Source organism: Pteronotus mesoamericanus, unplaced genomic scaffold, assembly GCF_021234165.1.
Source record: "Pteronotus mesoamericanus isolate MK-2021 breed Mesoamerican mustached bat unplaced genomic scaffold, CSHL_Meso_final contig_90, whole genome shotgun sequence".
Taxonomy (NCBI): domain Eukaryota; kingdom Metazoa; phylum Chordata; class Mammalia; order Chiroptera; family Mormoopidae; genus Pteronotus; species Pteronotus mesoamericanus.
Window position 1 is genome coordinate 11247516 of NW_026555277.1, and position 25812 is coordinate 11273327.

General features: G+C 40.6%; 1 protein-coding gene across 4 annotated transcripts in view; it reads left to right on the top strand.

Moving 5' to 3' along the window:
- Positions 1-24530, top strand: part of FN1 (fibronectin 1) — a 65523-nt gene extending 40993 nt beyond the window's left edge. Inside the window, exons 26-45 of one of the 4 annotated variants that reach the window (XM_054585686.1) lie at positions 1884-1973; positions 3206-3475; positions 4257-4373; positions 5047-5211; positions 5727-5882; positions 6665-6778; positions 7627-7896; positions 9045-9232; positions 10095-10182; positions 11065-11241; positions 12020-12109; positions 12343-12522; positions 13658-13747; positions 14662-15098; positions 16090-16228; positions 18449-18598; positions 20101-20226; positions 20739-20845; positions 23333-23443; positions 23766-24530. In XM_054585686.1, coding sequence (XP_054441661.1) covers positions 1884-1973; positions 3206-3475; positions 4257-4373; positions 5047-5211; positions 5727-5882; positions 6665-6778; positions 7627-7896; positions 9045-9232; positions 10095-10182; positions 11065-11241; positions 12020-12109; positions 12343-12522; positions 13658-13747; positions 14662-15098; positions 16090-16228; positions 18449-18598; positions 20101-20226; positions 20739-20845; positions 23333-23443; positions 23766-23837 — 3137 coding nt within the window. In that variant the 3' untranslated portion in view covers positions 23838-24530. The remainder of the gene's footprint in view (positions 1-1883; positions 1974-3205; positions 3476-4256; positions 4374-5046; positions 5212-5726; positions 5883-6664; positions 6779-7626; positions 7897-9044; positions 9233-10094; positions 10183-11064; positions 11242-12019; positions 12110-12342; positions 12523-13657; positions 13748-14661; positions 15099-16089; positions 16229-18448; positions 18599-20100; positions 20227-20738; positions 20846-23332; positions 23444-23765) is intronic. The other 3 variants (XM_054585683.1, XM_054585684.1, XM_054585685.1) reach the window with 3 other exon arrangements.
- Positions 24531-25812: the final 1282 nt, after the last annotated feature.

Genomic DNA, 25812 nt, shown 5'->3' on the forward strand with positions numbered 1-25812 from the left:
AATCTGACCTACTGCTCTGTAAATGCTGAAAGATGTCATGCTTATCGATATTTTTATACATCTTGGATATCTCCAACTTTTAAAAAATCATGGTGGAAAAATACCAGCCATGAAGTTGGAAGACTTCAAACAAGTTCTACTTCCAAATAAGCACATAAAAATGATATATGTCAAGAGAAATTATATGACTAAATTTGAATGTTCAGAGAGAAAATGAGGATTAAAAACAATGTCACCATAACTGTTTTATTCTCTCCCCCGACCAGCAAGTGTCAGCAGGGAATCTAGTTAGCATTTGGAAACATGGACACAGTGACTGGTTACTCAGGATAGACCAGGATGCTCCTTTGAAGAGAGAGCCAGTTTAATTTGTACTTCAAAAAGAATCTGTTAGCAGGATTTCTCTGAAGGCTGAGAACTTAGAAAACAACTGACATTAAAATAAACAACAACAACAATTTATGGAAATCGTCCCTTTCTAGTTCCTAGTCTTTTGAAATAGATATCCTTTATTAAAGAGAACATAAGTGGGCTGTAACATGGCGCTGTCTTTCCAGTCAATGTTGCTTTTCAGTATTTTCACAAGGGATAGACAGCTCCCATTTAGGTCCATTCCCAAATGACAGCCTGAACACACTCTCCATCATTTAGATGTATTTTAGAGAGTGAGAGACAGCTCAGCATATGACCGCTTTTGCTTTCTCATTTCGTGGCCAGTGGCAGGAGCATCCCCACACCTGCCCAGCGGTGGGCCAGTTGTCTCTGTTCTGGAGTACTCCGGCATCAGTAGTTGGGCTTCAAGACCGCTCTCTGGCCCACCTTAAGCCACAGACCTGGCACACGTCCATCATGTGTTCTAAGGTCTTATTCTAGATCCCACTCTACTTCTTGGAGTAGCCACTTCCCCCCAGAGTAGCCATCATTACCCTGTTTTACAGATGAAGCAGCTGAGGTGCCCAGTGGTTAAGTAAGTTGCCCCTGGCCAAGCGGAAAAGGAGGCAAGTGGAGTCCAGGCAGCCAGCCCGGGCCTCTGCAGGAAGGCCAGAGGGCCCATGATAGGGAGGGGGGTGGGGTTTAATGAGTAGGTGTTCAAAGGTTAGATACCTTACTCTGCCTTTGTTGGTTCCTCAACCTGAGAGGTTATCCAGGAATGTATATTTAATTTTTTTCAGTGTTCTGCTCTCATCTTAATGTGGCAGATCCAATCACTTTCCTTTTGGAATATGACTCTTCCAGTAAAGGTTAATTGGTCAGACCATTGGCCATGGCCTGGGTCAACTCCTGTATAGTCTTGGGCAAGTAGATCAAAGAAGATAACTGCTTTGTGCCTCAGTTTTCTCATCTGTAAAGTGGGAAAAATTGTAAACCAAAACTTTTAGAGGTAGTAGAGCTGCTTATTGTCTTGAATGTGGTGATGGTTTCACAAGTGTGTGCATATATCAAAACCTGTCAAAATGTACATTTAAAATATGTGCAGTTTGATATGGCAGTACAGCTGCTTTAAAAAAGTAGCCAACCACCTCACTGGGTTGTTTTGAGGAATAAATGATAATCCACAGTGCCACGGTCATTATTATCACATAACCTCAACAGACTCTCTATTAAGTGGATGATAGAAATATTGCTATGCTACAGCAACCCCATCTTATTGCAGATCAGGCTGAGTAACATGCATAGAGCGGAGACCAAGGGCAAGGTTTGAAGATGCTCCAGGGCAGGGTGGCCTTTCCTTAGCCCTTCTCCAGGTAGCCACACTCACTTAGGTGGAAGTAGGCTAAAGGACTTGACTCTTGGATATTTTTAAGTGGAAGTAGTCCCAGGGGAGCTTTGGTGTTTCCTGCTTTCAAGCACAGTTTTGAAGTAAGTTCCACTTGCCTCTTCAGATCTCCTGCCTGGCACAGAATACGTAGTCAGCGTCTCCAGTGTTTATGAACAGCACGAGAGCACGCCTCTCAGAGGAAGACAGAAAACAGGTGAGTCATGTTGGCAATATGCTTATCAAGGAGGGTTCACCTACCAATTTTAAATAACAAAAACGGAATGCTACTTCTAAAAATACATCTCCATCTGTTGTGGTGGGGATGATGGTGCTGGTAGCCTTGTCATTACTTTCTGATCACTGGTCTTGAAAATTAAAAGACACCTTATTCAACTATTACCCTGACTTCCGGTCTCTAAGATTCTCCTCTCCATTTCCAGAGAGGACTGAAATTAGTCCAGAAACTTTGTTGTCTATTATTCAGGGATGGTAAGCATTCCTTCTCATTAGGGGGTTCTGTCTAATGGCTGACCCAACACTGTCATTGTTGGAAGTATTTTCCCTCTTTTACTAAGCCAAGAAGTTTATCTCTTTTTTCTGCTTGATGGAATCTTCATTTACTATGAAAAGAAAGTTGAATTGAAGCCCATAATATGATGTCCTTTCTTAAAGATGAGTGCTTTTAATTTTTTAATTTTTAATATTCATTAATTTATTATAGTCTACTTACTTCCCAAAAGGAGTTTTGATATCATGATTTGGTTTGAGTACATTATTGAACAGAATAAGTAAATGTTATAACTGGAATGGAAATGTATTGGAAGTCCCAGAGTGGTTACATGGTTTGAATTTGAGATAAACTCCAAATTCTTGCTAATTTTTCTATACTCCACTAAATTCTCCATTCATGAGGAATTACTTGCATTGTAATTTTTCCAGAATAATGTCTTAGTTTTCAAAAGTTTTGCATTTGGCAACATTTTCCCCCCGTTGACCTATCAATTCTCTTGTGAGTGTAGAAAGCTTTTTTGAGAGCCACTTAGCTTGAGAGTGAGAAGATCTTCTCACTTTTAGAGATAAACTTATGGGACAGAAACTGAACACTGAGGCATTTAAAAATATTAATTCCCAGAATATCTTAAACACCTATTCTTCAGATATGATCCAGAAGCCTACTGTAATGACACTTGGATTGCTTATAGCAAAAGAAAAAAGAAAAGAATGCTTGAGTTGTCCATTTTGAACTAGGTCAGTTTATGATTTTGAAATTTATGTGTGGCTTAGAATTAGTGCATCATAATCTGAGGTTTATGGCAATTCATTGTGTTAATGAAGAAACAGAAACATTGAATGTATGTTACTTTCCCTTATTTTCTCACTTTCTTATCCGGTGGTGTCTTTTTTTTCTCCCCTCTCCTTCTCTCTCCCCTGGGTGGGGAAAACCAGGTCTCGATTCTCCAACTGGCATTGACTTTTCTGATATCACTGCCAACTCTTTCACTGTCCATTGGATTGCTCCTCGAGCCACCATCACTGGCTACAGGATTCGCCATCATCCTGAGCACACAGGTGGCCGACCTCGAGAAGATCGAGTGCCGCCGACTCGGAACTCCATCACCCTCAGCAACCTCAACCCGGGTACAGAATATGTGGTCAGCATTGTTGCACTAAATGGCAGAGAGGAAAGTCCCCCATTGGTTGGCCAGCAATCAACAGGTAACTCGTTTTCTGGTTTTCGAAGAAACTCAGAGCACTTTCCTAGGCAGGTGATAGATATCTTCTGTGAAATAAGTTTGTGTTGTCTATGAGTCATGATCTCTTAAAAAGTACGTCATGGCTATGAGACATGGAGAGGGAAGTGAGAGACTATGTGGAGAAAAATCTCCTTCTTAGATTATATTAAAGAAGATACTTTTTATCCCAAGAAATTTCTCACCTCGTTTAGGTATTTATGCATTTTTCACAACAACAGTTTTATTCAAAATATAGAAAACACTCCTTCAAAATTACCTGGAAAACAAAACTATTTTAATGTAATAGTGTCAGAGTTCTTAGGAGATAGATGCTGAAGAACTTGGGGGAGAAACATTATCCTGATATCTGTACCCCAGTCTCAAATGGATTAACAAAAAGACAGAAAGAGAGAGAGAGAGAGAGAGAGAGAGAGAGAGAGGCAAATGTTACCAATTAGCAAATACCTATAGGAATTCATTATATTATTTGTGTAGCTTTACTGTTGTTTTAAAATTTTTCAAAATAAAACATTTAGGGGGGGAAAAACCATTCAATTGACGTTATCATTTTATCAGATTTTGAATTGACTCCTTAACTCCTTACCTTGAATTGTTCCTCATTTTTAATTCTGCTACCTTCGTATAGTATTTACATTATTATATTTTTAAAATCTCAAAGATAATTACCTGGAAAATGGACGACGTGTGAATCTGGGAATTGTTTAAAAGTTACGGACATAGCAATTTTCCTTGGCTTTTTCTAGTTTCTGACGTTCCAAGGGACCTGGAAGTTGTTGCCATGACCCCCACCAGCATGCTGATCAGCTGGGAAGCTCCTGCTGTCACAGTGAGATATTATAGGATCACCTACGGAGAAACAGGTGCGTTAGCAAAATGCTATTTCACACTCTAATCAAGTCAGATTGTACTGTGGGTAAGCTGAAAGCCCAACGGCGAACACATAATTAAAGAAAGTTTGGCAAGACCATTCAGCGAAGTCTTGTCTTTTCCAAGAAAATGTGGAAAATACGCATGGTATAATTGGTAGTGAAATCAAGAGAAAAAGTTGTCTGTATAATCCTAGAGGGAGAACAGAAGATATGAGGAAAAATTGGGAATTCACTTATATATTATCAGTGGTGAAATAATAAGTGATTTATATTTTTCTTTTTACTTTTCTCTATATTCGAAATTTTATTAACATGAATATATTCTATGAAAATTCTGAAAAAGGAACGCAGTTTATGCAATCCTGGGTTGAGGATTTACCTTCTTCTTCCTTCTCATGTTAATCTACAACTCTGATTTTTTAAAGCTGGAATGTGAAAATATCATTAGCTGCAATTTTCTCCCTGTTTTTACAAACTTACCAAGGTTTACCACATGCATAAATAAATATATTCATTTCTCTTCAAGCCATATTAGTAGCACTTTTGTAAAGGGAAAAAGCAAATGTATGACTTACACGCTGCTCTCACTACGGTAATTCAGTTCCTTGGCAATTCCCAGGTATCTGTCAGTCCCTCAGGTTTTGACTAACTTCTTTTCAAACAGGAGGAAATAGCCCCCTGCAGGAGTTCACGGTGCCTGGGAGCAAGTCGACAGCTACCATCAGTGGCCTTAAACCTGGAGTAGACTACACCATCACCGTTTACGCTGTCACTGGCCGAGGGGACAGCCCAGCGAGCAGCAAGCCAGTTTCCATTGATTACCGAACAGGTAGCGACTCCTGGGAAGACTCGGGCACATTTGCTCACATGGCTTGTACAGTGTTCTCCCAAGGAAGTTTCTTCACTGTGAAATTGACTTTCTTTTTTAAGGAGCTGAAGAACGCCTGCAGCTCCTTGTTTTGAACCAGGTGTATAAAGAAATACCCTTTAGGGCAGAGATTTTTGTCTGTTTTGTTAATTGATGTAGTTCCACATGCTTACAATAGAGACAGACAGAAGGTGTTTCATAAATATTTGTTAATAAATGGATGAGTGAGATGATAAAGTAAGAAGAGAAACACCTAGTTAGAATGTAGTTTCTTTGTGAAGGAAGTAGTCATCTTGAAAGTATGTCATAGTATTGAGATGCTTGCCCCACCTCCCAAAAGCTTTCTCTCTTTCTGCAAAACAAACACATGGGGATCATTAATAATAGTAGGAGATCACCCACTATGTACAAGGACATGTCCAGTCTTGTTTCCATGGACTGTGGCTTCATTGGTTTCTCCTTGTTTTTATTTATAGAAATTGACAAACCATCCCAGATGCAAGTGACTGATGTTCAGGACAACAGCATCAGTGTCAGGTGGCTGCCTTCAAGTTCCCCTGTTACTGGTTACAGAGTGACCACCACTCCCAAAAATGGCCTGGGACCAACAAAAACTAAAACTACGGGTCCAGGTAGGAATCGCCAGCACATGCACCAGGAAAAACAGAGCAGGCCCATACAGTATGCTTTTTAAATAAATAGCCACCTACCTCTGAGTACTATGTATTTTTATATCATTATGTCAAAGTTTCCCCATTTGTGAAGCCAGGACTCAAGATTGTCACTCCCTCCACAGAATTTTTAGAATAAGTACAGTTCTGTTTTCACATGCACAGTCCTATTTAATGGTGTGGGCATCTTAAATTATGAGACGCACCTTTGTGGTTTTGTTTACCATGTACACCAAGAAGAGAGAGGTGGTCTAACTGATTTTTAAAGATCCTTTTAGCTCTTGTTTTTGTTTTTATATAAAATACTTGTGCACTTAGGATCCTAAGGCAATATCTTTTTTTTTCCTCAAATGCAAGTGAACATTTATTTAGAAAGTCACAGAGGTGGAAAAAGTGAGCCAGCAGGACTATGTGGGCTAAGGAAACAAATTACAGAGGCAAAAGAAGGACCCTTGGAGCTTAGGGGAGTCGTGAGGGGGGAGGTGGGGGGGGGGGAGAGAGAGAGAGAGGACTCCATGGAGTACTTATCCTTTAGTGTGACTTTATTCTAATATGACAATTTGTATTAGCAATGAATGTGTTTGTCCAAGAGGAAATCCATGTCTGACTCGTCCATATTTTCCTGATAAATCTGCCAAGGAAAATCTAGACCCCCACATATTTACTCCCAAAGTCTGAACCTTACTGGACGACCTTCCAGGGGATGACATAGATGCTGCATTTGCTTTTTATTTTCTTTACAGATCAAACAGAAATGACTATTGAAGGCTTGCAACCCACAATGGAGTATGTGGTTAGTGTCTATGCTCAGAATCAAAATGAAGAGAGTCAGCCTCTGGTCCAGACTGCAGTAACCAGTACGTAACCCGTGCTTAGTTTCCATTTTCAGAGTCAGATCTTGTTTTTAGGCGTCTGAATGCCCTCTGCATGTCGTTTGTGATTATACGAGGGGAAAACCAACTTGTTGGCTAGTTTGTAGGTTGAGTTGAGCCCTGTACAGACTTTTTTTTTTTTTCCCTTCTCAGTGCCAAGCAATGAAGAGATAGGGAAAGGAGTTGTGGAACCACTATAGTTAGTTGCTATGCTTTAAATTTCTTTTTCTCAAATGGCCTCAGCAAAATCTTATTTGCCAATAGTACAATCTACAAAATATTTTGCCAGGACCGTCTTTTCTACAACCGTACGGTAAAGTTGATTGGAAGCATTTCGTGTGCCCCTATTAGGTTTGCAGCATTTGCAGGACTGTGGCTGCACCTGTGTTTAATGTAAATACTTAAAGGGGGCGGGGCAGGGAAGAAGAGTTAAAGAAAGATTTATAGCAATGTAAATGTAACATTGAAAATCAACTTTACCACTTCCAAGGTATAGAAAATTCTGGTCTCTGAAACTAACATCGCATTTGCAGAAACAAATTTTGGTAGAATATCTTAAAATGAATGCAAGTAAATCCTCTTTGTGAGGATGTTTTGCAGGGTGCCTATGCATCTCACGTACACCTGTTTTAATTACGTGATGTGATATTAAATATTTTCTAAATCAAAAATACTTCATTCAAGAAGTATCAGGTAATTTTCTGTGTAATAGTGGGTTAATTGGACTTTAATTCATCAGAGAATGGTATCTGCGAACTGCTTTGCGCGTTATAAAAATGCTTATTTCACAACTTGCTTTTCACATAACCTCTTACCATTAATTTGCCTAACAGACATTGATCGCCCTAAAGGACTGGCATTCACTGATGTGGATGTCGATTCCATCAAAATTGCTTGGGAAAGCCCACAGGGGCAAGTTTCCAGGTACAGGGTGACCTACTCAAGCCCTGAGGATGGAATCCATGAGCTAATCCCTGCACCTGATGGTGAAGAAGACACTGCAGAGCTGAAAGGCCTCAGGCCTGGTTCTGAGTACACAGTCAGTGTGGTTGCCTTGCACGATGATATGGAGAGCCAGCCCCTGATTGGAACCCAGTACACAGGTATATCGTTAATTGCACCACTGGGTGCTCATGGGAGCAGAGGCTTTATGCCCTGCTGAATGAGTCATACTTTATCAGGCTATTGATTCCCATGTAAGGGGGTAAAAAAGAGAAATAAAAGGAAAGGCCCTCTTTAAGAGGAATAGAACTAAACAATGAAGTTTAGGTGATATTTAGAGGAAGTCTAATAGACGTTTTGGAGTAGCTTGGCTTCTGAACAAGGCCAAAACGCGAGACATTTGAAGATAAGTCTGAAATTGTGGATTATTTCCTAAGTTATGTCTCCCTGTGGCTATACTTGCTGCGTATAAAGGAAAGAAGTTTGTCATCGAGAGCTTACTCTAAAAAAGGAACCCCAAATGGGCCGTTCATAACAGCATGGTTCTGAGAACTCGTGGGTAAGGCCTTCCTCCTCTAATTAGATGTCGTGTGCGTGGTGTATAATTTGCTTAAAGGATTGAGAATCAGACACATAGGGCAAATGCGTTCCACAATACTTTATCTTCCTGTGCTTTGTTTCTGAAGCACAGGGGAATGCTAAAGATGTGTCCTCGTGACAGCATAAACCCTGGAGGTGACAGTCTGTGTTATTGCTCTTTGCTTCTCTTTTCTGCTTCTGTTATGATTCAATTTTCTTATGCTGCACCACAGAGAATACTTCGAATTTAGCAGAGATATCTGCCACGGGGTCCAAATAAAGAGAATAAAAACGTAATTCTAACTTTTGGGGTAGGAATACCTTGTGAAATAGATTTTCATACAAAGACAATTTATATGGGAAAAGGGCTGCTGCTTATCTTTCCATATAAATGGAAAATCAGTCTCAATGGCCAATAAGTCACTCTGACTTTAAAAAAAAAAAATGTTAAGGGAAAGCAAAAACATCTTCTAAAACCTGAAGTCTTCTAGAATTCTGACATTTACCTTTATTTCCAGTGATTCTGAGCATTGGTGGTTATGAAACATTTTTTTCAGCAAACGTTTTCTTAATTTTGCATCCCTTCTTATACTTTCTTGTACTGAATCTTTGATCAGGGAACCCACCTAACCAAAAACAAGCACAATCTAGTCTCCTTCTTGGAATTCACTTTAGTTTCCATTTCTCCGTTTCCCGTAAGATAACCTCTAACCAATGACCATCTTGACAGCCATTCCTGCACCATCCAACCTGAAGTTCACTCAGGTTACACCAACGAGCCTGACTGCCCAGTGGACAGCACCCAATATTCAGCTCACTGGCTATCGGGTGCGGGTGACCCCCAAGGAGAAGACAGGACCAATGAAAGAAATCAACCTTTCTCCTGATAGCTCATCTGTTGTTGTGTCAGGGCTCATGGTAAGAAGTGCCCTTTTTCATTGGCATAAAAAGTAGAGCATCTTTTACACAGTTTAAGGTGGCAGAAATATAATATAATAAGTGTAATTGTATTCTTTGCCCCTGCCATCAAATAATTTCGCTGTGATTTTATATCCATTTTTTATAAAAAAAAAATGGGTGTTGTACGGATCTCTAAATGTATTCTGTTTATTTTATTTATTTTATTATTTCTTTTGTATTCTGTCTATTTTTAAAGGTTATGTGTGGGGAGGGGCAATTTATATATACACAGGCTGAATGCATACATCTACTGTAGTTACTATGCATTTTCTGAAAGCTGTTACCTTGGCAAGGGATATTCTCCAGTTTGTACCAATCCAGACTGACCTTCCCTTCATTAAAATAGATTTAATCCTTCTGGATCTTCATGCAGAAAAACTAGCCGGGAACCTAGGGGACTGATGTATGTTTTAACATAAGCCCAATTCCAGAAGAAACTACAGAAAGAGGGTTCAGAGATAGCATAGAGAATTCTTTTTGCCTCCCTATGGTCAGAAAAATTCACGGCTTATACCTGTCAGTTAATAAAGGACAAAACCAGGCTAATATCCATTTTCCTCATTTTGTACCAGTTTAGTGTAAGTATGTAAGTTATGGCTTACTTGGGCTTAACCTCTGAGGGCATTTTAAAGTTCACCTAATTTAAATTTGTTATTGGTTGCCTGTATTGTAGGAACAAAATTAATCTAGGAATTTATAGTGCTGTAGGTTTTGTTAGTTTATTTATTTATTTTCTTTTATAACCATGTCATTTTTCTAATGTTGTTGTGACAACCCCGGGGCTTCCCACTGATGAAGCTCTCTGTGCCCCTCTTTCTAGGTGGCCACCAAATATGAAGTGAGTGTCTATGCTCTTAAGGACACTTTGACAAGCAGGCCAGCTTATGGATTTGTCACTACTCTGGAGAGTGAGTCATGAAACTCTTTAGTATCAAAAAAACATTCTGTATAAATAAAAATTAAAGAATGGTAAATGATTTTCTAGATCACCAAGCTAACAATGGAATGATTCCCAGCGCGGAGATTGATGGCTCATCCACCTTTCTGATTTAACTACTCTCACATTTTATGCACCGCCTCCCCGCAGAAGTGGTCTGTGGGCACATAAATGGGATCATTTCGTAAGGTTAAAATGCTAATGTTATGAATGAGGACTAATATCTAGTTTATTCTCTACTTGTTGGAATTTGATTTTACAGAGTTAAGTTTGGGGAATACATGCTGCCTTCTGTCGTATCTTACCAGTGCAGTAGTTTTGGACAAATTTGGGCCCAGATTCTAGTTTTCTGCCATATCAGTAATTCATGGTATGCTCCTTCAGAAATCATATAAAGTGTCAGAGTTTCCTCATCTATAAAATAAGGGATGGTGTTTCATCTGTTGAGAGAAAAAATATGAAGCCCTAAAAAAATGACAAAATACTAGCAGCACATGTATATATTATTGCTAGCTGGCCATATGGTTCTAACTCCTCCTACACATAAGTTACATTTTAATAAGTTAATAATTTCACATTTATCAAGAGATGTGCAGATACTATAAAACCTGCCTTGGGAACCACTGGTAGTATCTATAACAAGTGTTTTTTAGTTCTTCAAAACCAAAGGTAAATATTTTTATATTTCTAACTACTGTCGGCCTTCCTTTCTGGACACCACAGGAGAAGATCCGTACATTGTCGTGTGTAGAAATGGATGTATTTGGTGTATAATAAAGAAACATTTTAAAATCTCACCTCCCTGTCTCTATGAGCCAGCCAGCCGCTAATCTCTGGCTACGATCCCATGCAGATGTCAGCCCTCCCAGAAGGGCTCGTGTGACAGATGCTACTGAGACCACCATCACCATCAGCTGGAGAACCAAGACTGAGACGATCACTGGCTTCCTGGTTGAAGCTATGCCAGGAAATGGCCAGACTCCAGTTCAGAGAACCATCAGTCCAGATATCAGGAGCTACACCATCACAGGTCGGGGACCTCACGGGGCGGACCACGTTTGTTCATTGCCACTCACCACATAGATGAGCTTACTATTCTAGCACTTACACTGATTAAATTTATTTTCAGTGGTCTATGATAACCCAGCTCTATTCTTTAAAAACTTATTTCCAAACCATGATCAGAAATAGTTCTGTCCTGTGAATGCCTGATTTGATCTCGTGTTTGTTAGAGAAATGGCATGTTCCATTCGTCATTTTGATTTTTAATCAATGTACCCTTTCTTACATAAAAAAAATTGTAACAATGCTTAAAACCAAAAACAACTTAAAATGGTATGACATTAGCATAGGTTATACAGCATAATTAAATCTAAAAAATCAAACACTAAATTCATAAAGGTCAAATTTATAGTCAGAGAATGTTCAATATCTGGGTTAATTCAGGTCTCTTTGAAGTTTAAAATTCTTATTGCAGTTACCAATCAAAGACCATCTGATGATGATGAAGGAAAAAACCCTCAATAGGCACTCTCCCCTCATTCTCCAAGAGAACCACTTCTCGTGTAGCATTTTTGTATTTTCAAATTGATTTTAGCCAGTGTCTTTGTATGCATCAGTGGTTTTCTTTTGAGATGTGTTTCTCATTAGCAGTTACCATACCATGCACTCATTTACTGTTCAAATGTGAACCACTTATGTGGTCCATATAAATATGGGTGAATAGAGGAACCATGAAAATTGCAAATGAGTTTGAAACCTCTTAGTAAATCTAGATCAAATGAAAATTGTCTCTTCACAAATCCCAGGTTTACAGCCCGGCACTGACTACAAGATCTACTTGTACACCCTGAACGACAATGCCCGGAGCTCCCCTGTCATCATCGACGCCTCCACGGGTAAGTAGACTTTCTACTGAAGAAATGCCACTGATTTCTATGTGATCAGTCACGTGCACTGAAGAAACAAAAATGAAGCTGCTATTTTGTATTAAAGATCAGAGTGAATCATTTTTACAGCTTACAGAGCTCTCAGATTCTCTCAAGTCTGTTAATAAGGACTGGGAAAACGGTGTGGGAGTGATTTTCCTGGTTATTCATTTTCCTAGAGACTTCTTTTTGATTTCTTTTAGCCATCGATGCACCATCCAACCTGCGCTTCTTGGCCACCACACCCAACTCCTTGCTGGTGTCATGGCAGCCGCCCCGGGCCAGGATCACTGGTTACATCATCAAGTATGAGAAGCCTGGGTCCCCTCCCAGAGAAGTGGTCCCTCGGCCCCGACCTGGTGTCACTGAGGCTACTATTACTGGTATTGCTGCTTCCATCCTGCTATTTTTCCTCCTCACTCCCTGGGGCACAAAGTGCTTAGCAGACCCCAGCTGTGTCTGCGATGCTTTACCGTGGGAACAACAAGCCTCTTTCTGATAGCCCAAGAAAGCACTGTCTGTAGGAGCTGTAGAGCTCAGTACATCTCAAATAGCATGAATTTATGTAAATGAAGTAATTCCCATACTGTCCTCATGGCATGACTAAAATCTCTTTATTTGCTGTACTTTTGCCAGATACTTGTCGGCCGATGCTAGAGAAATACATCGTTCGAGGGATACTAGCATAGTTGCCTCTCCTCTCACTCAACTCCTTGAAGATCTGATAATTTTGCAGGACCTGCCAGAGTTCCACCTGTCATTGCCCTTCATGAGGCAAAGTGATTCCCAGCCACCCGTACTGGAGAGAGTGCCTGGCATGGGGGTTAAGAGTTGTCCATTTCAGTAGGAAAGGTCAGGGGCCTCTGGTATTATTTTTCTCCAAGAGATTAAATTTTCAAATTATGTGTTAGGGTATCATGTGGAGAACACAGAGGTACCAGAAGGAGATACTGCTTTTTGGTTTGTTTGCTGCAGAAACTTTGGGACAGGAAAATAGAATCAGTTATGGGAGGAGTTGAATTGGACACTTTCCCTAGGAACCCCACAAAGATCACTCATTGTCTTCTGCCGAGCACTTAACCTGTGGTCTAACGTTTTGTTAGGCCTACTAACCAGGTGGCCTAAGCAGGTTCATGGAGATCGTATGCAATGATCTCTCCCAAATGTATATTCCACTGGCGGAATGCTGACAGATTTTTTGTTTGTTGGTTTGTTTGAATTCCAAAAGGCAAATAAGATCACATGCTCAAAGAATGCCCAGGAGAATTTAGTCTGCAAGTGCTTATCCAGGTGTCCAGTTTGACATAAGATCACTAATTTGCTAAGTGGCCATCACATACCAAGTATTTGTAGGTTTATGGAAGAAAAGCGAAGTCAATTTTACCTTTTTTCAAAAGTCCAACAGCCCAAGGGGGAGAGGCTGCTTGCTCATCAGGAGTGTCTCCCGACGAGATCAATTTCCACTCACATCGCTAAGCCCACAGCCTTAACATGATGATCTGTCTGTCCTTCCATCAGGTCTGGAACCAGGAACTGAGTACACAATCCAAGTCATTGCCCTGAAGAACAACCAGAAGAGCGAGCCTCTGATCGGGAGGAAAAAAACAGGTAGAGAAAGATCACCTTCAGGGTAACGGGGAGACAGTCAAGGCAAAACTAATTAAATTACACATGTGTTTTGCATTGAAAAGGTTCTCCAGGTTTTGATGCATTTCTCACGAAAGTTTTTTTTTCCTAACAGCATAGCATGTATGTCGTGCTTCTTGATAGCAGGGATAACCTAACGTAAACTGTTAGTTCACTTTTTTTTTCCTTGAAGTCAATTTTATTTTTTTCTTTGCCAGTCAAAATAAAGCCTTTTATTTACCTTTAAAATTTTCAAAACAGATATAAAAATATAAAAATGAAATGACTATCATTGCTATTCATCTACACCTTTTGTCGAAGTTAAAAATGTTTAATATTGTTTGGTTTCAGAAACTTTGAGCTAAAGAATGTCTTACTTTTTCATCCACTTAGTTTTATTTGAAAAAAATGCTATATTTATGCTGTTAGAATTTAAAAAATAAACATGTATGTATTTTATCTATTTTTATCATTTCAAACCATAAAAAAACCATTGAACCAAACCTCTGGAATTCTCATACTCCAGATGCTGATATAATTATTGTGGATTCTAGTCCTTAAAACATGATTCTCAAATGAAAAAGAAAGGCATTTCATCTCCATTAGGCTTAATTTGAGTAGAGGCAACTTTTGTGGGGCTCAGCGGTATAAAACTGTGTATGATAAATTCATACTAACACTTTTTTCATTCTAAACTCTAAAGAAATCTTTGAGAAAAAAAGTCATAAAGATTTCTTTCTGAAAAAAGTGTTTTGTGATCTAAGAACTGCTAATTTTCCAGGGGCTTTGATCAAATCAATAAACAGTCTTTGTTGCCTGAATTGATAATGATTACTGCTGGTACTTCTGGGAGCTTAACACGCTTTGCTTTTTTGGCTCTAACCTCTCTTGGCTAGATGAGCTTCCCCAACTGGTAACCCTTCCACACCCCAACCTTCAAGGACCAGAGATCTTGGATGTTCCCTCCACAGCTCAAAAGACCAATCCTGATGGAACTGAAAATGGTATTCAGCTTCCTGGCACTTCGGGTCAGCAGCCCAGTGTTGGGCAACAAATGATCTTTGAGGAGCATGGTTTTAGGCGGACCACACCGCCCACAACGGCCACGCCTATAAGGCATAGGCCAGGACCACGTGAGGAGATCCAAATTGGTCATGTCCCCAGGGGAGATGTAGACCACCAAATCTACCCTCACGTTGTGGGACTCACTCCAAATGCTTCTACAGGACAAGAAGCTCTCTCTCAGACAACCATCTCTTGGACCCCGTTCCAGGAAAGCTCTGAGTATATAATTTCATGTCATCCAGTTGGCACTGATGAAGAACCTTTACAGGTAATTAATTTTTCTCTGGACTTCTGACTGGGCAGCCTGGAAATGTGTAAGCTAGGTAACTGAAGTGACCAAAGCTGATGTAAAGTAGCTACATCTTAAGAAGGTGGCTTGCTTAAGCCTGTAATTTTTTTTTTTTTTTTAAATCTCAACATGGTTCTACTTTGCAAGGGGGTGGAGGGTGGGGTGGGAATACCAGAGTGTCATTAGCTTGTATTTAGCAGAAAGAATGAAACCCTTTCTCTTACTCTCACCCATTGGAGGCTCCTTAGTAATACAGATAAAGAAAGGATCCTAGAAAAGAGGAAGCAGTATTCTGCCTGAACTTATACTTGGGCCCAAAGGGCTAAGATGCCACCCTCCAGTCTGTCCTTGAAGAATCCCATTATCTACAATAGGTTTAAGGAGAAAGAACTTAGGTGAAGCTGTGCATATCAGCTGTTGCAAGTGATTGATTCTCTAACTAAAACTCTGATTCTTTCATTTGTCTTGCTGGCATCAATTTTATTGTGTTCTCATTTTTAGAAAGTGGCAGAATTTTTAAAGCTGTGGAAGATTTATGAGCTTAGAAACTTGAATTGGAGGATTTGCCGAAGGGTTTTAAGGACCCTCCTGGGATCAGATGCCATCTTGTGTGGGACGATTAAATCTCCCTACTGTGCCCACGTTCTGTGTAAAGGGGGCCCTGCTCTTTCAGACGAGCGAGTGCAGCAGGATGGAATGGAGGCTGTCCCTAGATTGTTGGAGGCTCCTGGCAGCTCTGGAGCACAGGGGGCAGATTTTTGGCAGGAAAATCTGGCAGGTAGTGGCGATGGCCGCGCACCCAAGTTCCATTTCTCTCCTTGGCTGTCTGGGACCTTTACCCCCTCCATCTTTATTTGTCCCCCTTATTTTGTTCACACAGGGAGGGGTATGGATAAGAGAATAGGGTAAGTCATGGAGATTCCTCATTGTCATGCTTTCTCCCCTATTTTGGACATGCCAATAATGGTAGTTCCGAGTTCCTGGAACTTCTGCGAGTGCCACCCTGACGGGTCTCACCAGAGGGGCCACTTATAACATCATTGTGGAAGCACTGAAGGACCACCAGAGGCACAAAGTTCGGGAGGCGGTTGTCACTGTGGGCAACTCGGGTATGTGAACGCCTGTGTTACTGAGGCACAGGCTCCCCTCTGGGACATGCTCTTTCTGCTTTTTCTATGAACTGTTCCATTGTTGCTATTGTCCTTTAACTTTGGGAAATAATGTTGCATCGTGAAATAGATGAACAACTTTAAATTGAATTATCTTCCCCCTCATAGTATCCTAGTGTCTTTGTTAAAACACACACATATTTCCGAGTCCCAGACAGTGATAGGATGATGGACCTGGACAAGCTCCAGATATTTAGTCGGACACGCTGGGTCCCTGCTCACGAGCATCTGTCTGAGTTGATGCAGGGCACAGGCCTCCTGCCCTCTTTGCCCAGACCGTCTCCATCACCCCATCTCGCTGTCCTCTTCAGTGATTTTTTTAACTCCTGAAACCAATGACCTGCAAAGGAAATTCCCCATCTGCAGACATTAGGGACAGCTGGTGTTCGTTCCTGATGTAAGATGCTACCCACACAGCCTGTTTTTGTCCCAAGGGCTCCCTTATTCCACTGTTATTTTGATTTTTATTTTATTTTTTAATGACATAGATGCAAAACCTTGATGGAGGTTGAATGGTCATTGAGTCTTTGTAGCACCTGGGAAGTCCTATTAAACCAGTAGATCCCTTGGCTTGTCAACCTGCAAGCGCTGAAGATTCACCAAGGAACATGATAGGAAATAAATAATCCAAACCCGAAATCCCCTATCTTGCAACCAGAGCATTCTCTATCGGCAGGGAGTGCTAAATTTGTTCTCTACCAAGAGACTGGCTTTATTTCTAGGGCCCATTTACTTAATCTCCACCTTCTTCCTCACTGATTGTGCTATTTTACATATATAAACCCCAGTGAATTATGCAGTTGAGTATCTGGGGGGAGGTTGGGAGGATCATTTCATGCTCGTTGTAGTATACCCATGGTAGTATACCCACAGTAACACATATCTTTTGCCTTGTGGGGTTTTACTAGTAAAATGCCACGTGAAAAAAATTTTCAAGAGCACAAAGGTCTTTGTGCTTTTCCACATCATTTTTTTTTTTTTTTTTTTTTTCCAATTCTATCTCCGTAACTTTAGTCGGGTGGAATTTTAACTCCTGGCTATTTTCAGGAGGCTTATTGAAGGCCCTTGTAGCAGTTTAATTTCCTTCTATTTTTCTCTCTGCCTCCATATTCCCAGCAGTGAGATTCTTCATCCTAGCCAGGTTCTCCTGGCTTTGAAACATTTCAGACTTCTTCGTTTCTCCAAAACTATTTTTTTTCCCCAGGGTGCTGCCTTTTAAAATATTAGGCACTTCAAATATCTGTGGTTTTTGAGCTTTGGATTTTTGCACTGTAAGCAGAAATTACAAGGTGACATTCAAAGACACAGAAGTTAGTTTATTTAATATTTAGAGTAACTTTTACAACATTCTTTGTATAAATTATTTTCCGAGACACAAAGACTGAGGTCTTAGGCAAGATGAAGAGACACCATTACATGTTCCTAAGTCATCCATATCCCATTGCTTCCTTGTATTTGGAACAATTGATTTTATTAAGTAAAGCAGGCCTATAATTATGATAACAATGTGCAAAATCTCATAGGTTTGCACTATTAAGCAAAACATACAAAAATAAAAACGAAGGTCACATTACGATGGAATATAAAAATGTTAAAACTTTTGCAGTAAAAGTAAAAGGTGCCCTTCAATAATTATTCTTTATTTGGTGAACACTTTCTAAGCATTGGTAATGGACCAATACTTTGAATTCATGATCTCATATAATCTTCACAAGATCCCAAGCAGGTAGAGAGATTTTTAGTGTTATTCCTTATTACAGATGACTATAATATAATAGCTTAAGGTCACTCAGGTACTGATGGAGAGGCATTTTCAGTTTTTGCATCTCACTGAAGTTCTTAACTAGCTTAAATTGCATCAAGATCTGTTCCTCATTCTATAGGCTAGATTTACCAAAAATGACTTTTTTGTAGAACTAGTAACAAACATAAAAGATGGGTTCCTTTGAAGATGCCTTTTCAAGTGTCTACTGGCAACATTTAAGTGTCGTTTATGACAGCAGCTTGTTGCATTGCTAGAATAGATAAATGCTTCTTAATGCTACTGGGGTTTTCGTTTCAGATTAAGTCGCTGAATAGAAGAATCAGTTTTCCTCTTGCAATCCAAAACCATGAGTAAGATGTCTTTTTTGTTGCTTTTTCCCCTTTTTCTTCCTGTAGTTGAACCTATGGAGGACTCCTGCTTCGACCCCTACACCGTTTCCCATTATGCCGTTGGACAGGAGTGGGAGCGATTGTCCGAATTGGGCTTTAAACTCTCGTGCCAGTGCTTAGGCTTTGGCAGTGGTCATTTCAGATGTGATTCATCTAGTGAGTAGCTTGCTTTGTCCATCCACTCATCCGTCCATCTCTTTCAGTCCCACGCATTCGCACAGCATGCCAAGGAATCATGTTTGGCAGACAAGGGCTCTCCCAAACATGAAGCAAACAAGGGGAGACTGTTTGACTCAAAGTAACATTTTGCATCATGGAAAAATGATGGGAAATTTTACTTGTGGAATAGCGCTTCATTTCAAGGGTGGTATGTTGATATGACAATTAAAAATAAATTTGTGATGGTAATACGATTTTTAAAAATTTTCTGTTAAACAAAATTAACAAAGTTAAACTCTTTGGAGCCCGGTTAAATCAGAGACGTGCAATCTGAAGTTTCTTTTAATGGTTGCTATTGATTGAGCTCAGAGGTAAACACGTATACTCACAAACACTCTGCTTCTTTCAACACAAACCAAACATACCAATATCATAGTACACGGATGCACATCAGGCAGTAGGGAGTACCGACAATCTGTAGATAATGAAGAATCTCCAATTGAGATACATTTGATCTTCAAATTATAAAAAGATTATAATATTTTAATTATTTTTTAGTTAAGCTGATTCAAGGAACTACTTGTTATGTTTTGAGATTTAGTAATAGAATTTATAAACCTTTTATTTATGCTTTTGTTTTTAGGGGATGTATTATTGACAATTGGTTCATTTTAATTTTTAAGTTTGTATATTTATTATCTATATGTCATTAGGTGCAACTTTGGGAGTAGAACTGTAAGCTGATTTATGTGATTCTTTGGCTCAAATTACATGTTCTTTGCTTAGATGTCATAATCATTGATTAACTTAAAGTTTAAGGAATGAGTGACATTGATAAAATGGAAGTATTGTACTGTTTGATAAACTATTGGAGTGTGTTTTGTTTTGGTATTAACCATGGAGTTTAAAAAGTCATCTTTTATGTGTAGTAGTAAAGATAAATGTCTGTGACTATTAATTATCCTTAAGACCAATCTGATTTTTGGGGATACTAACCATTGATTTATCATTTTGTTTGTTTTTGTTGTTTTGATACACATATTATTCTTTTTCTTGTCTCATTCACAAGAATCAGGTTGTGGTATATAGAAACCTGCTGACTTTTGTGTTTTGTTCTGTTTGTTTTGGTTAATTGAACTACTTTTTATCCAGAATCTCTGCAAATCCAAAGTGACCTTCTATTCCTAAAATATTCAAATCTTACTTCAGTTTTACCTAAACAGTGAGAATTCAAGTGAAGGTCACTGACTCTTCTTGTGATGTGATTACAAGGGAATACATTGAATCTTAAAATAGCCTAGAAAATGTGAAACGGTAAAGATAATATCTTAAAGTCCAACAACAAAAAATTGGTTTGTCTTTGGGATGATGGCTTTAACTTTCCTTACTCTTCCTTCCAGGTACCTGGCTTTTAAATTCCTGTGACATGCCGCAGTGCTTTCACAGCCTTGTGAGTCAGCACACGCCAATAACTGCCTCTGATTTCTCCCACCCTGCAGAATGGTGCCATGACAATGGTGTAAATTTCAAGATTGGAGAGAAGTGGGATCGTAAGGGAGAAAATGGCCAGATGATGAGCTGCACGTGCCTTGGAAACGGAAAAGGAGAATTCAAGTGTGATCCCCGTACGTGGCCACAGATCCCTTTTAGTGCCTTGTCAAGCACCCGTGCGCTCATTACTGAGCCGTAGCTCTCATTCAGAGAAACGAGTGGAGATTGTAGGTCTCCTTGAGGAGTGAACAGTGGGTTTGTTAATCTTCTGATGTGGGAAAACGGAGACAAGTTTCAGAAATGAGCCGTGATTTAACACTGTGACAGGGCACGCGAGCGTTTTTCCGACCTGAGTATTTTGATCATTAACTGCATTGAAATGTTATCAGAAAGCTTTACAGGTCTTTAGATTCAACTTTTAAAATACAATCTCTGTCTTCTTGGTTTATTGGATCTAGTTTTTGGAAATGCTGCCCTATGACAGATACATTAGTTTCTCTATGATGAAAGAATGATTCCCATAAACATGTGCTATTTTGGTTGTGATGACACAAATTGAGGGAAGAAACAGAAGCCACCCCTCTGCAGGCGTCAGGGCTGTCTGCTCTCAGCCTTACACGCACCTCTGACTTGTGTCTCCACGTAGATGAAACCACGTGCTACGATGATGGGAAAACGTACCAGATGGGAGAACAGTGGCAGAAGGAATATCTCGGCGCGATCTGCTCCTGCACCTGCTTTGGCGGCCAGCGGGTAAGGCTGCCTGCAATTTAGATAAGATCAAGATAAGCTGACAATTCAGGGTTAAGCTGCTTCTGTGAATGCTGTAGGGACAGGTGTGGCAGTGCCCCATAAGAAATGTTGAAACACCTTATTTCCTCGTGGCACATAGCTGCCCCGGTGAAGCTCCTGAATACCCTTTCCAGTTGTCCCCTTCTGTGGCAGACTCAGAACCGCCCCTCTTTCCCCCCTACAACCAGTATTCTCAGGCCGTCTCTCTTCTTCGGCAACTAAAGTTGGGTAGTGCTGGGCTTCCAGCTCCAACCTAAAGGACAGGTGCCACTCTGGCATTGTTGTTAAACATTTTAAATAACACCCCAGATCTAAGACAGTGCCCTTTCTTTGTACCCTCTCAAAAATACAATAGATTCCTGCTATAGGTCTGGCGCTATGCAGAGGACAGTGGGGTGGAATGACAAAGGTCCTGGCTCTTAATGGTACAGCAGCTGGAGACATTCAATAGCATTCCTGGAAAGTCAAGCTCATTAACTAAGGTTCTGAATGGGTCTGCCAAGTGATACAGTACCCAGGTAGGCTGGAATCAGCAAGAAAGTTTTCATGAAAGAGAGAAGTGTAAGCTGGCTGGCATTTGGGGTGGTTCAGTTTGGGTTGAAGGAGGGGAGGAAGCAGAGGGAGCAGTCTCATCCCCTGGGGTGGGAAGGGGCTGGCGGGTCCGGACTCCAGCGAGCTACCCCTCTGCCTAGTGTTCCTTTGTGAGAAATGAGATGGCCTTGGAAGGCCATTCTTTAAGCCAGTACTTCTCTACCATTTCTTATCTGTTCTACTTTCATATAACGAAAAAGCCTGTGCCTTCCTCTAATACTTGAAACTTCAAAATCAAATAACTCTTGTAACTCTTTAAAAGTAAGGGGACATAATGGTCCCTTGTTTTCAGTGAGAACAGGCCCTCCCCGACAGCCCTGAAATTCCAATGCATGAGGACGTGTTTCCCACCCCGGGTTAAGACTCACTGCTTGATGCCTTTGGCATTAGCCAATCGCAGGGAGCCAAGAAAAGGAACGTTTTGGAAAATGGCCTTTAGAAAGATTAATCTGGCAGCAGGGAAGGGTCTTCAGGGTCCGCCTCTGCCCCCACCTGAGGACCTGGGACAGGCAGTCCACTACTATGATCTCACTCCACCTGTAGGGGTGAGACGGGGAGGGAGGCGCTGCCCATTCTGATAGGAGGAAGCTGCAGAGCCTCCCTCTGTATCTCTCATTAACGCTTACAGCCTGCGACCACAGAACTCACTCATCTCTGGTCCTGTGGTTGGTAGAGAAGGAAATGAGATGGGAGTGAATCTGTTGGGAAGTAGGCTTTGGTCTCACTTCAGCATCTCCTCATTATTTACGCACATGAAACCTTTCACGTGTGACACCTATTCTGTTCGAAAGCGAAGAGCTAAATGAAACACTTAAGACAGGAGTGGGAGCTGTTCCATTTTTAGAGGAAAGCAAGATTCATTGATTGTCTAAGTAGGCATTTACCCGTAATTGTATTCAGTATTACGAGGAATATGCTTTTGAATGGCGAAATATGTCTGAAATATTTAACTGACACTATAAAAGAGTGACTGTATTACTTAGGGTTCTTTTAAGAGAAAAGCCCCATTCAAGTTAATTTAGGCAAAAGAAGGCTCATGTAACTGAGAAGTCCCAGGATCCATCAGCTCGGGGCCCCCTCCTGGATGGCATTCTGTCTCAGTGTCATTTGCTTCATTTCTTTGTATTGGCTTCATTCTCCAGGAGGGACGATGACAAACATGGCCTCCCTCAGCTCCAGGTTTATCTCCTATCAGCTTGGGAGTGACAATAAGGGAGAATACGTTTCCTCCCATTTCTAGCAAACACCTAAGGCGGAGCCCCCCTGGCCCAGCTTGGTCTTATTCCCGCTCTCATACCATCATTAGACAGATGAAAGGCTACATGTTATTGGCCACAAACATTTAGGAAGGAATTGGCCATGTGGTACAATAGGAAGAGCATGGCCAGGAGTCACCAGCAGGTCATGGTGTGACTTTCCTGCTTCATCTGAGCGAGTCAACCCTCTGGGTGTCATTTTCCTTGCTTATGAATTTAAGGTATTTGTCTATGTGACCTCAAGTCCCTTCTACAAGCTCTAGGATTCTAGGAAAACCTATTATCTAGTGTGCAAAACTCATTAAGGCAGTTGGGGCTGGACTGAGCCTTAGCAGGTAGGTGGGGTTGGAATGGGAAGAGAACAGAGAACATTTCAGGAGAAGGGGAAAGCAGAGGTAGACACAGGCAGCTCTAAGACGTGAGTAATCAGCCTATAATCTTCTGAGTTATAAATTCACAAAATCATCATCCAAGTGTCCTTTGTGATTAACTGCTTATATTTTGCCAGTGAAGAGCTGAAAGTCTTCTTTAACACGAGCACTAAATTGAGGTGTTCTCATGTTATCGTAACCCCCACCTGACGTCATGCCTCCGCTCTCAGGGCTGGCGCTGTGACAACTGCCGCAGACCAGGGGCTGAGCTCCATCACGAAGGCTCTCCCGGTCACTCCTACAACCCGTACTCGGAGAGATACCATCAGAACTCAAACACTGTAAGTGCATTTGCACCCTGAGTGTTTCTCCCCTAGACACAATCCATCACGTAGTAGGTGCTTTTCTTTTGGATGAACCTATTTGGGCGGAGCAGGGGAGGGAACGAACCTCTGGATGACTTAAAGAGTACTGTATCCTGTAGCATAATTCAGGTTCTAATGTATTAAACTCTTGAATACCATCTGTTACCCAGTTTGAGTTTATTGGCAGGATCCTAAAGCTAGAACTAGTCTCCTATTCTAATTGTCATAGAAACCCCACCCTCTTTCTCTGTACACTCTGCAGTATTCGTTGCTCAATCTATCTCTTCTCTTTTCACAGAATGTCAACTGCCCCATTGAGTGCTTCATGCCCTTAGATGTACAGGCTGACAGAGACGATTCTCGGGAGTAGTATTTCCAACCCAGAAAACCAAGCATGGATCTCTGCCAAGGTCCATCCAAACTGGAGCGACAAGAGCAGACCCCATCTTAGAGTGTTTGTTTCTTTCTTAAGCCCTTTGCTCTGGAGAGTAACTTCTCCAGCTTCAGCTCAACTCACAGCTTCTCCAAGCATCACCCTGGGAGTGTTTTGAGACTTTTCTCACAAAAGGGGGCAGTACATTGCCTGTTCTGTTCCAAAAGTATTCGATACCACTCAGTATTTTAAATGATTCTAACTTGTGATTTGGGATCAGTAGGGAAGCACATGCAAACCACCTAGATGCAAATGTACTGAAATGATATTACCAAAACTTTAAGTAGGAAAGTTACCCAAACACTTCTGCTTCCATTTAACTGTCTGGCCCGCAATACTGTAGGAACGGCATGTCCTTGTTACTGTGATATTTAAAATATCCGCAGTACTCACTTTTTCCAAATGATTCTAGTAATTGCCTAGAAACATCTTTCTCTTACCTGTTATTTATCAATTTTTCCCAGTATTTTTAAATGGAAAAAAATTGCATTGAAGACACTTAGTATGCAGTTGATAAAAGGAATTTGGGTTAATTGTGGTTGGTGACTATTTTTTATACTGTACATGCCAAAGCTTTACTACTGTGGAAAGACAACTGTTTAATAAAAGATTTACATTCCACAACTTGAATGTCATGACTCCTTTTTTATGTAAAGACATTTGGGGGAAAATAATCCTTACAAATGTTCTTTTTCTTTTCAATTCAGCAAACATTTGAAAACCTGTGTTCAGCTCTCTAGTTCTTGGTGATTTCAGTACAAGAATTTCTAAATCACTACAAACACCACCTCATTCTTGCCATTTCGTCTCTTCAGTAATGGAGATCATTTTGTATTTCCGGCTTTAAGCAGATTTAAGTGGATGCAAATGTTTATTTAACCTGCTAGCTAGTTCTTCAGCAGTAAAGTCCGAAACCACCTTTCGTTGCTCTTTTCTAATCATTCTAACCCTTCTCTCCCCAGAGATTAGCTGCAAGAACAAAAAAGGTGACAGATGTGAAAACTACTTGAATGGAGGAGCACAGGGGAGTTTTGTCCTAGACCCAGTGGTGTAATCACCTCAATCCAACTTGTCTGCGTTTGTGTCCGTGGACAGTTTTAGGGTCCCCCAGCTGAACAGGCTTTGCTTACTCTCAGTCTGCAAAGGCCATTTCCTTTACAGTTTAAATTTGGGGTAACATCAAAACTTTGAGGCTAAGTAGGGCACTCAGGATAACAGTAGCACTGGAAATAGTTAACTATTAATTTGTAAAATATTAATAACCCATTAAATGCAAGACATGGAAAATCCATCTTCTGTGTTATTGTGCAAGGTAGAAAAATAAATACCTGGTGTTTTTAAAAAAAACAAACTTACATTTGATTTATAGTTTATAAATGTTTTGATGATCAGCATCTCATTTGGGGTAGTTTTTATAGTCTAAATCTTAGGGAGACTACAGCTGAGTTTGCCTTGGCAGGACCCAGAACCAGACCCCAGGCTTCTCTTTAGCACTACTCACCTTTCTGCTTTATCAGGCTGTATGCCAACCAAAATGGCTGCCCTGTACATGACGGGGTAAAATCACAGAAGGTACAGATCACAGTGATGTGAAATGACTGCCTCACATACATGGGTCATGACAGCTTGACGGAGAATGTGACGCAATACAAATCCACACTGTGCAATGGGGTGTCCCACTGAAGACGCCTGCCTGAGAGAACGCGGGCCGGTCCCTCCGCCCTTCGTAGGAGAGGACATGCACCGCAGGCCCATCCTCTTTATAGGTCTTTATATGTTAAAACACAAAGAGCGAGCAGCTTCGGGTTGAGACTGACTGCGCTTCAAACCACTTGTCTAACTGTAAACCTAAAAATGTTTCCCATTTTTAGTGAAGTTAAATAAATCCTTCTCCAGGAGTGACTGAAGAAGG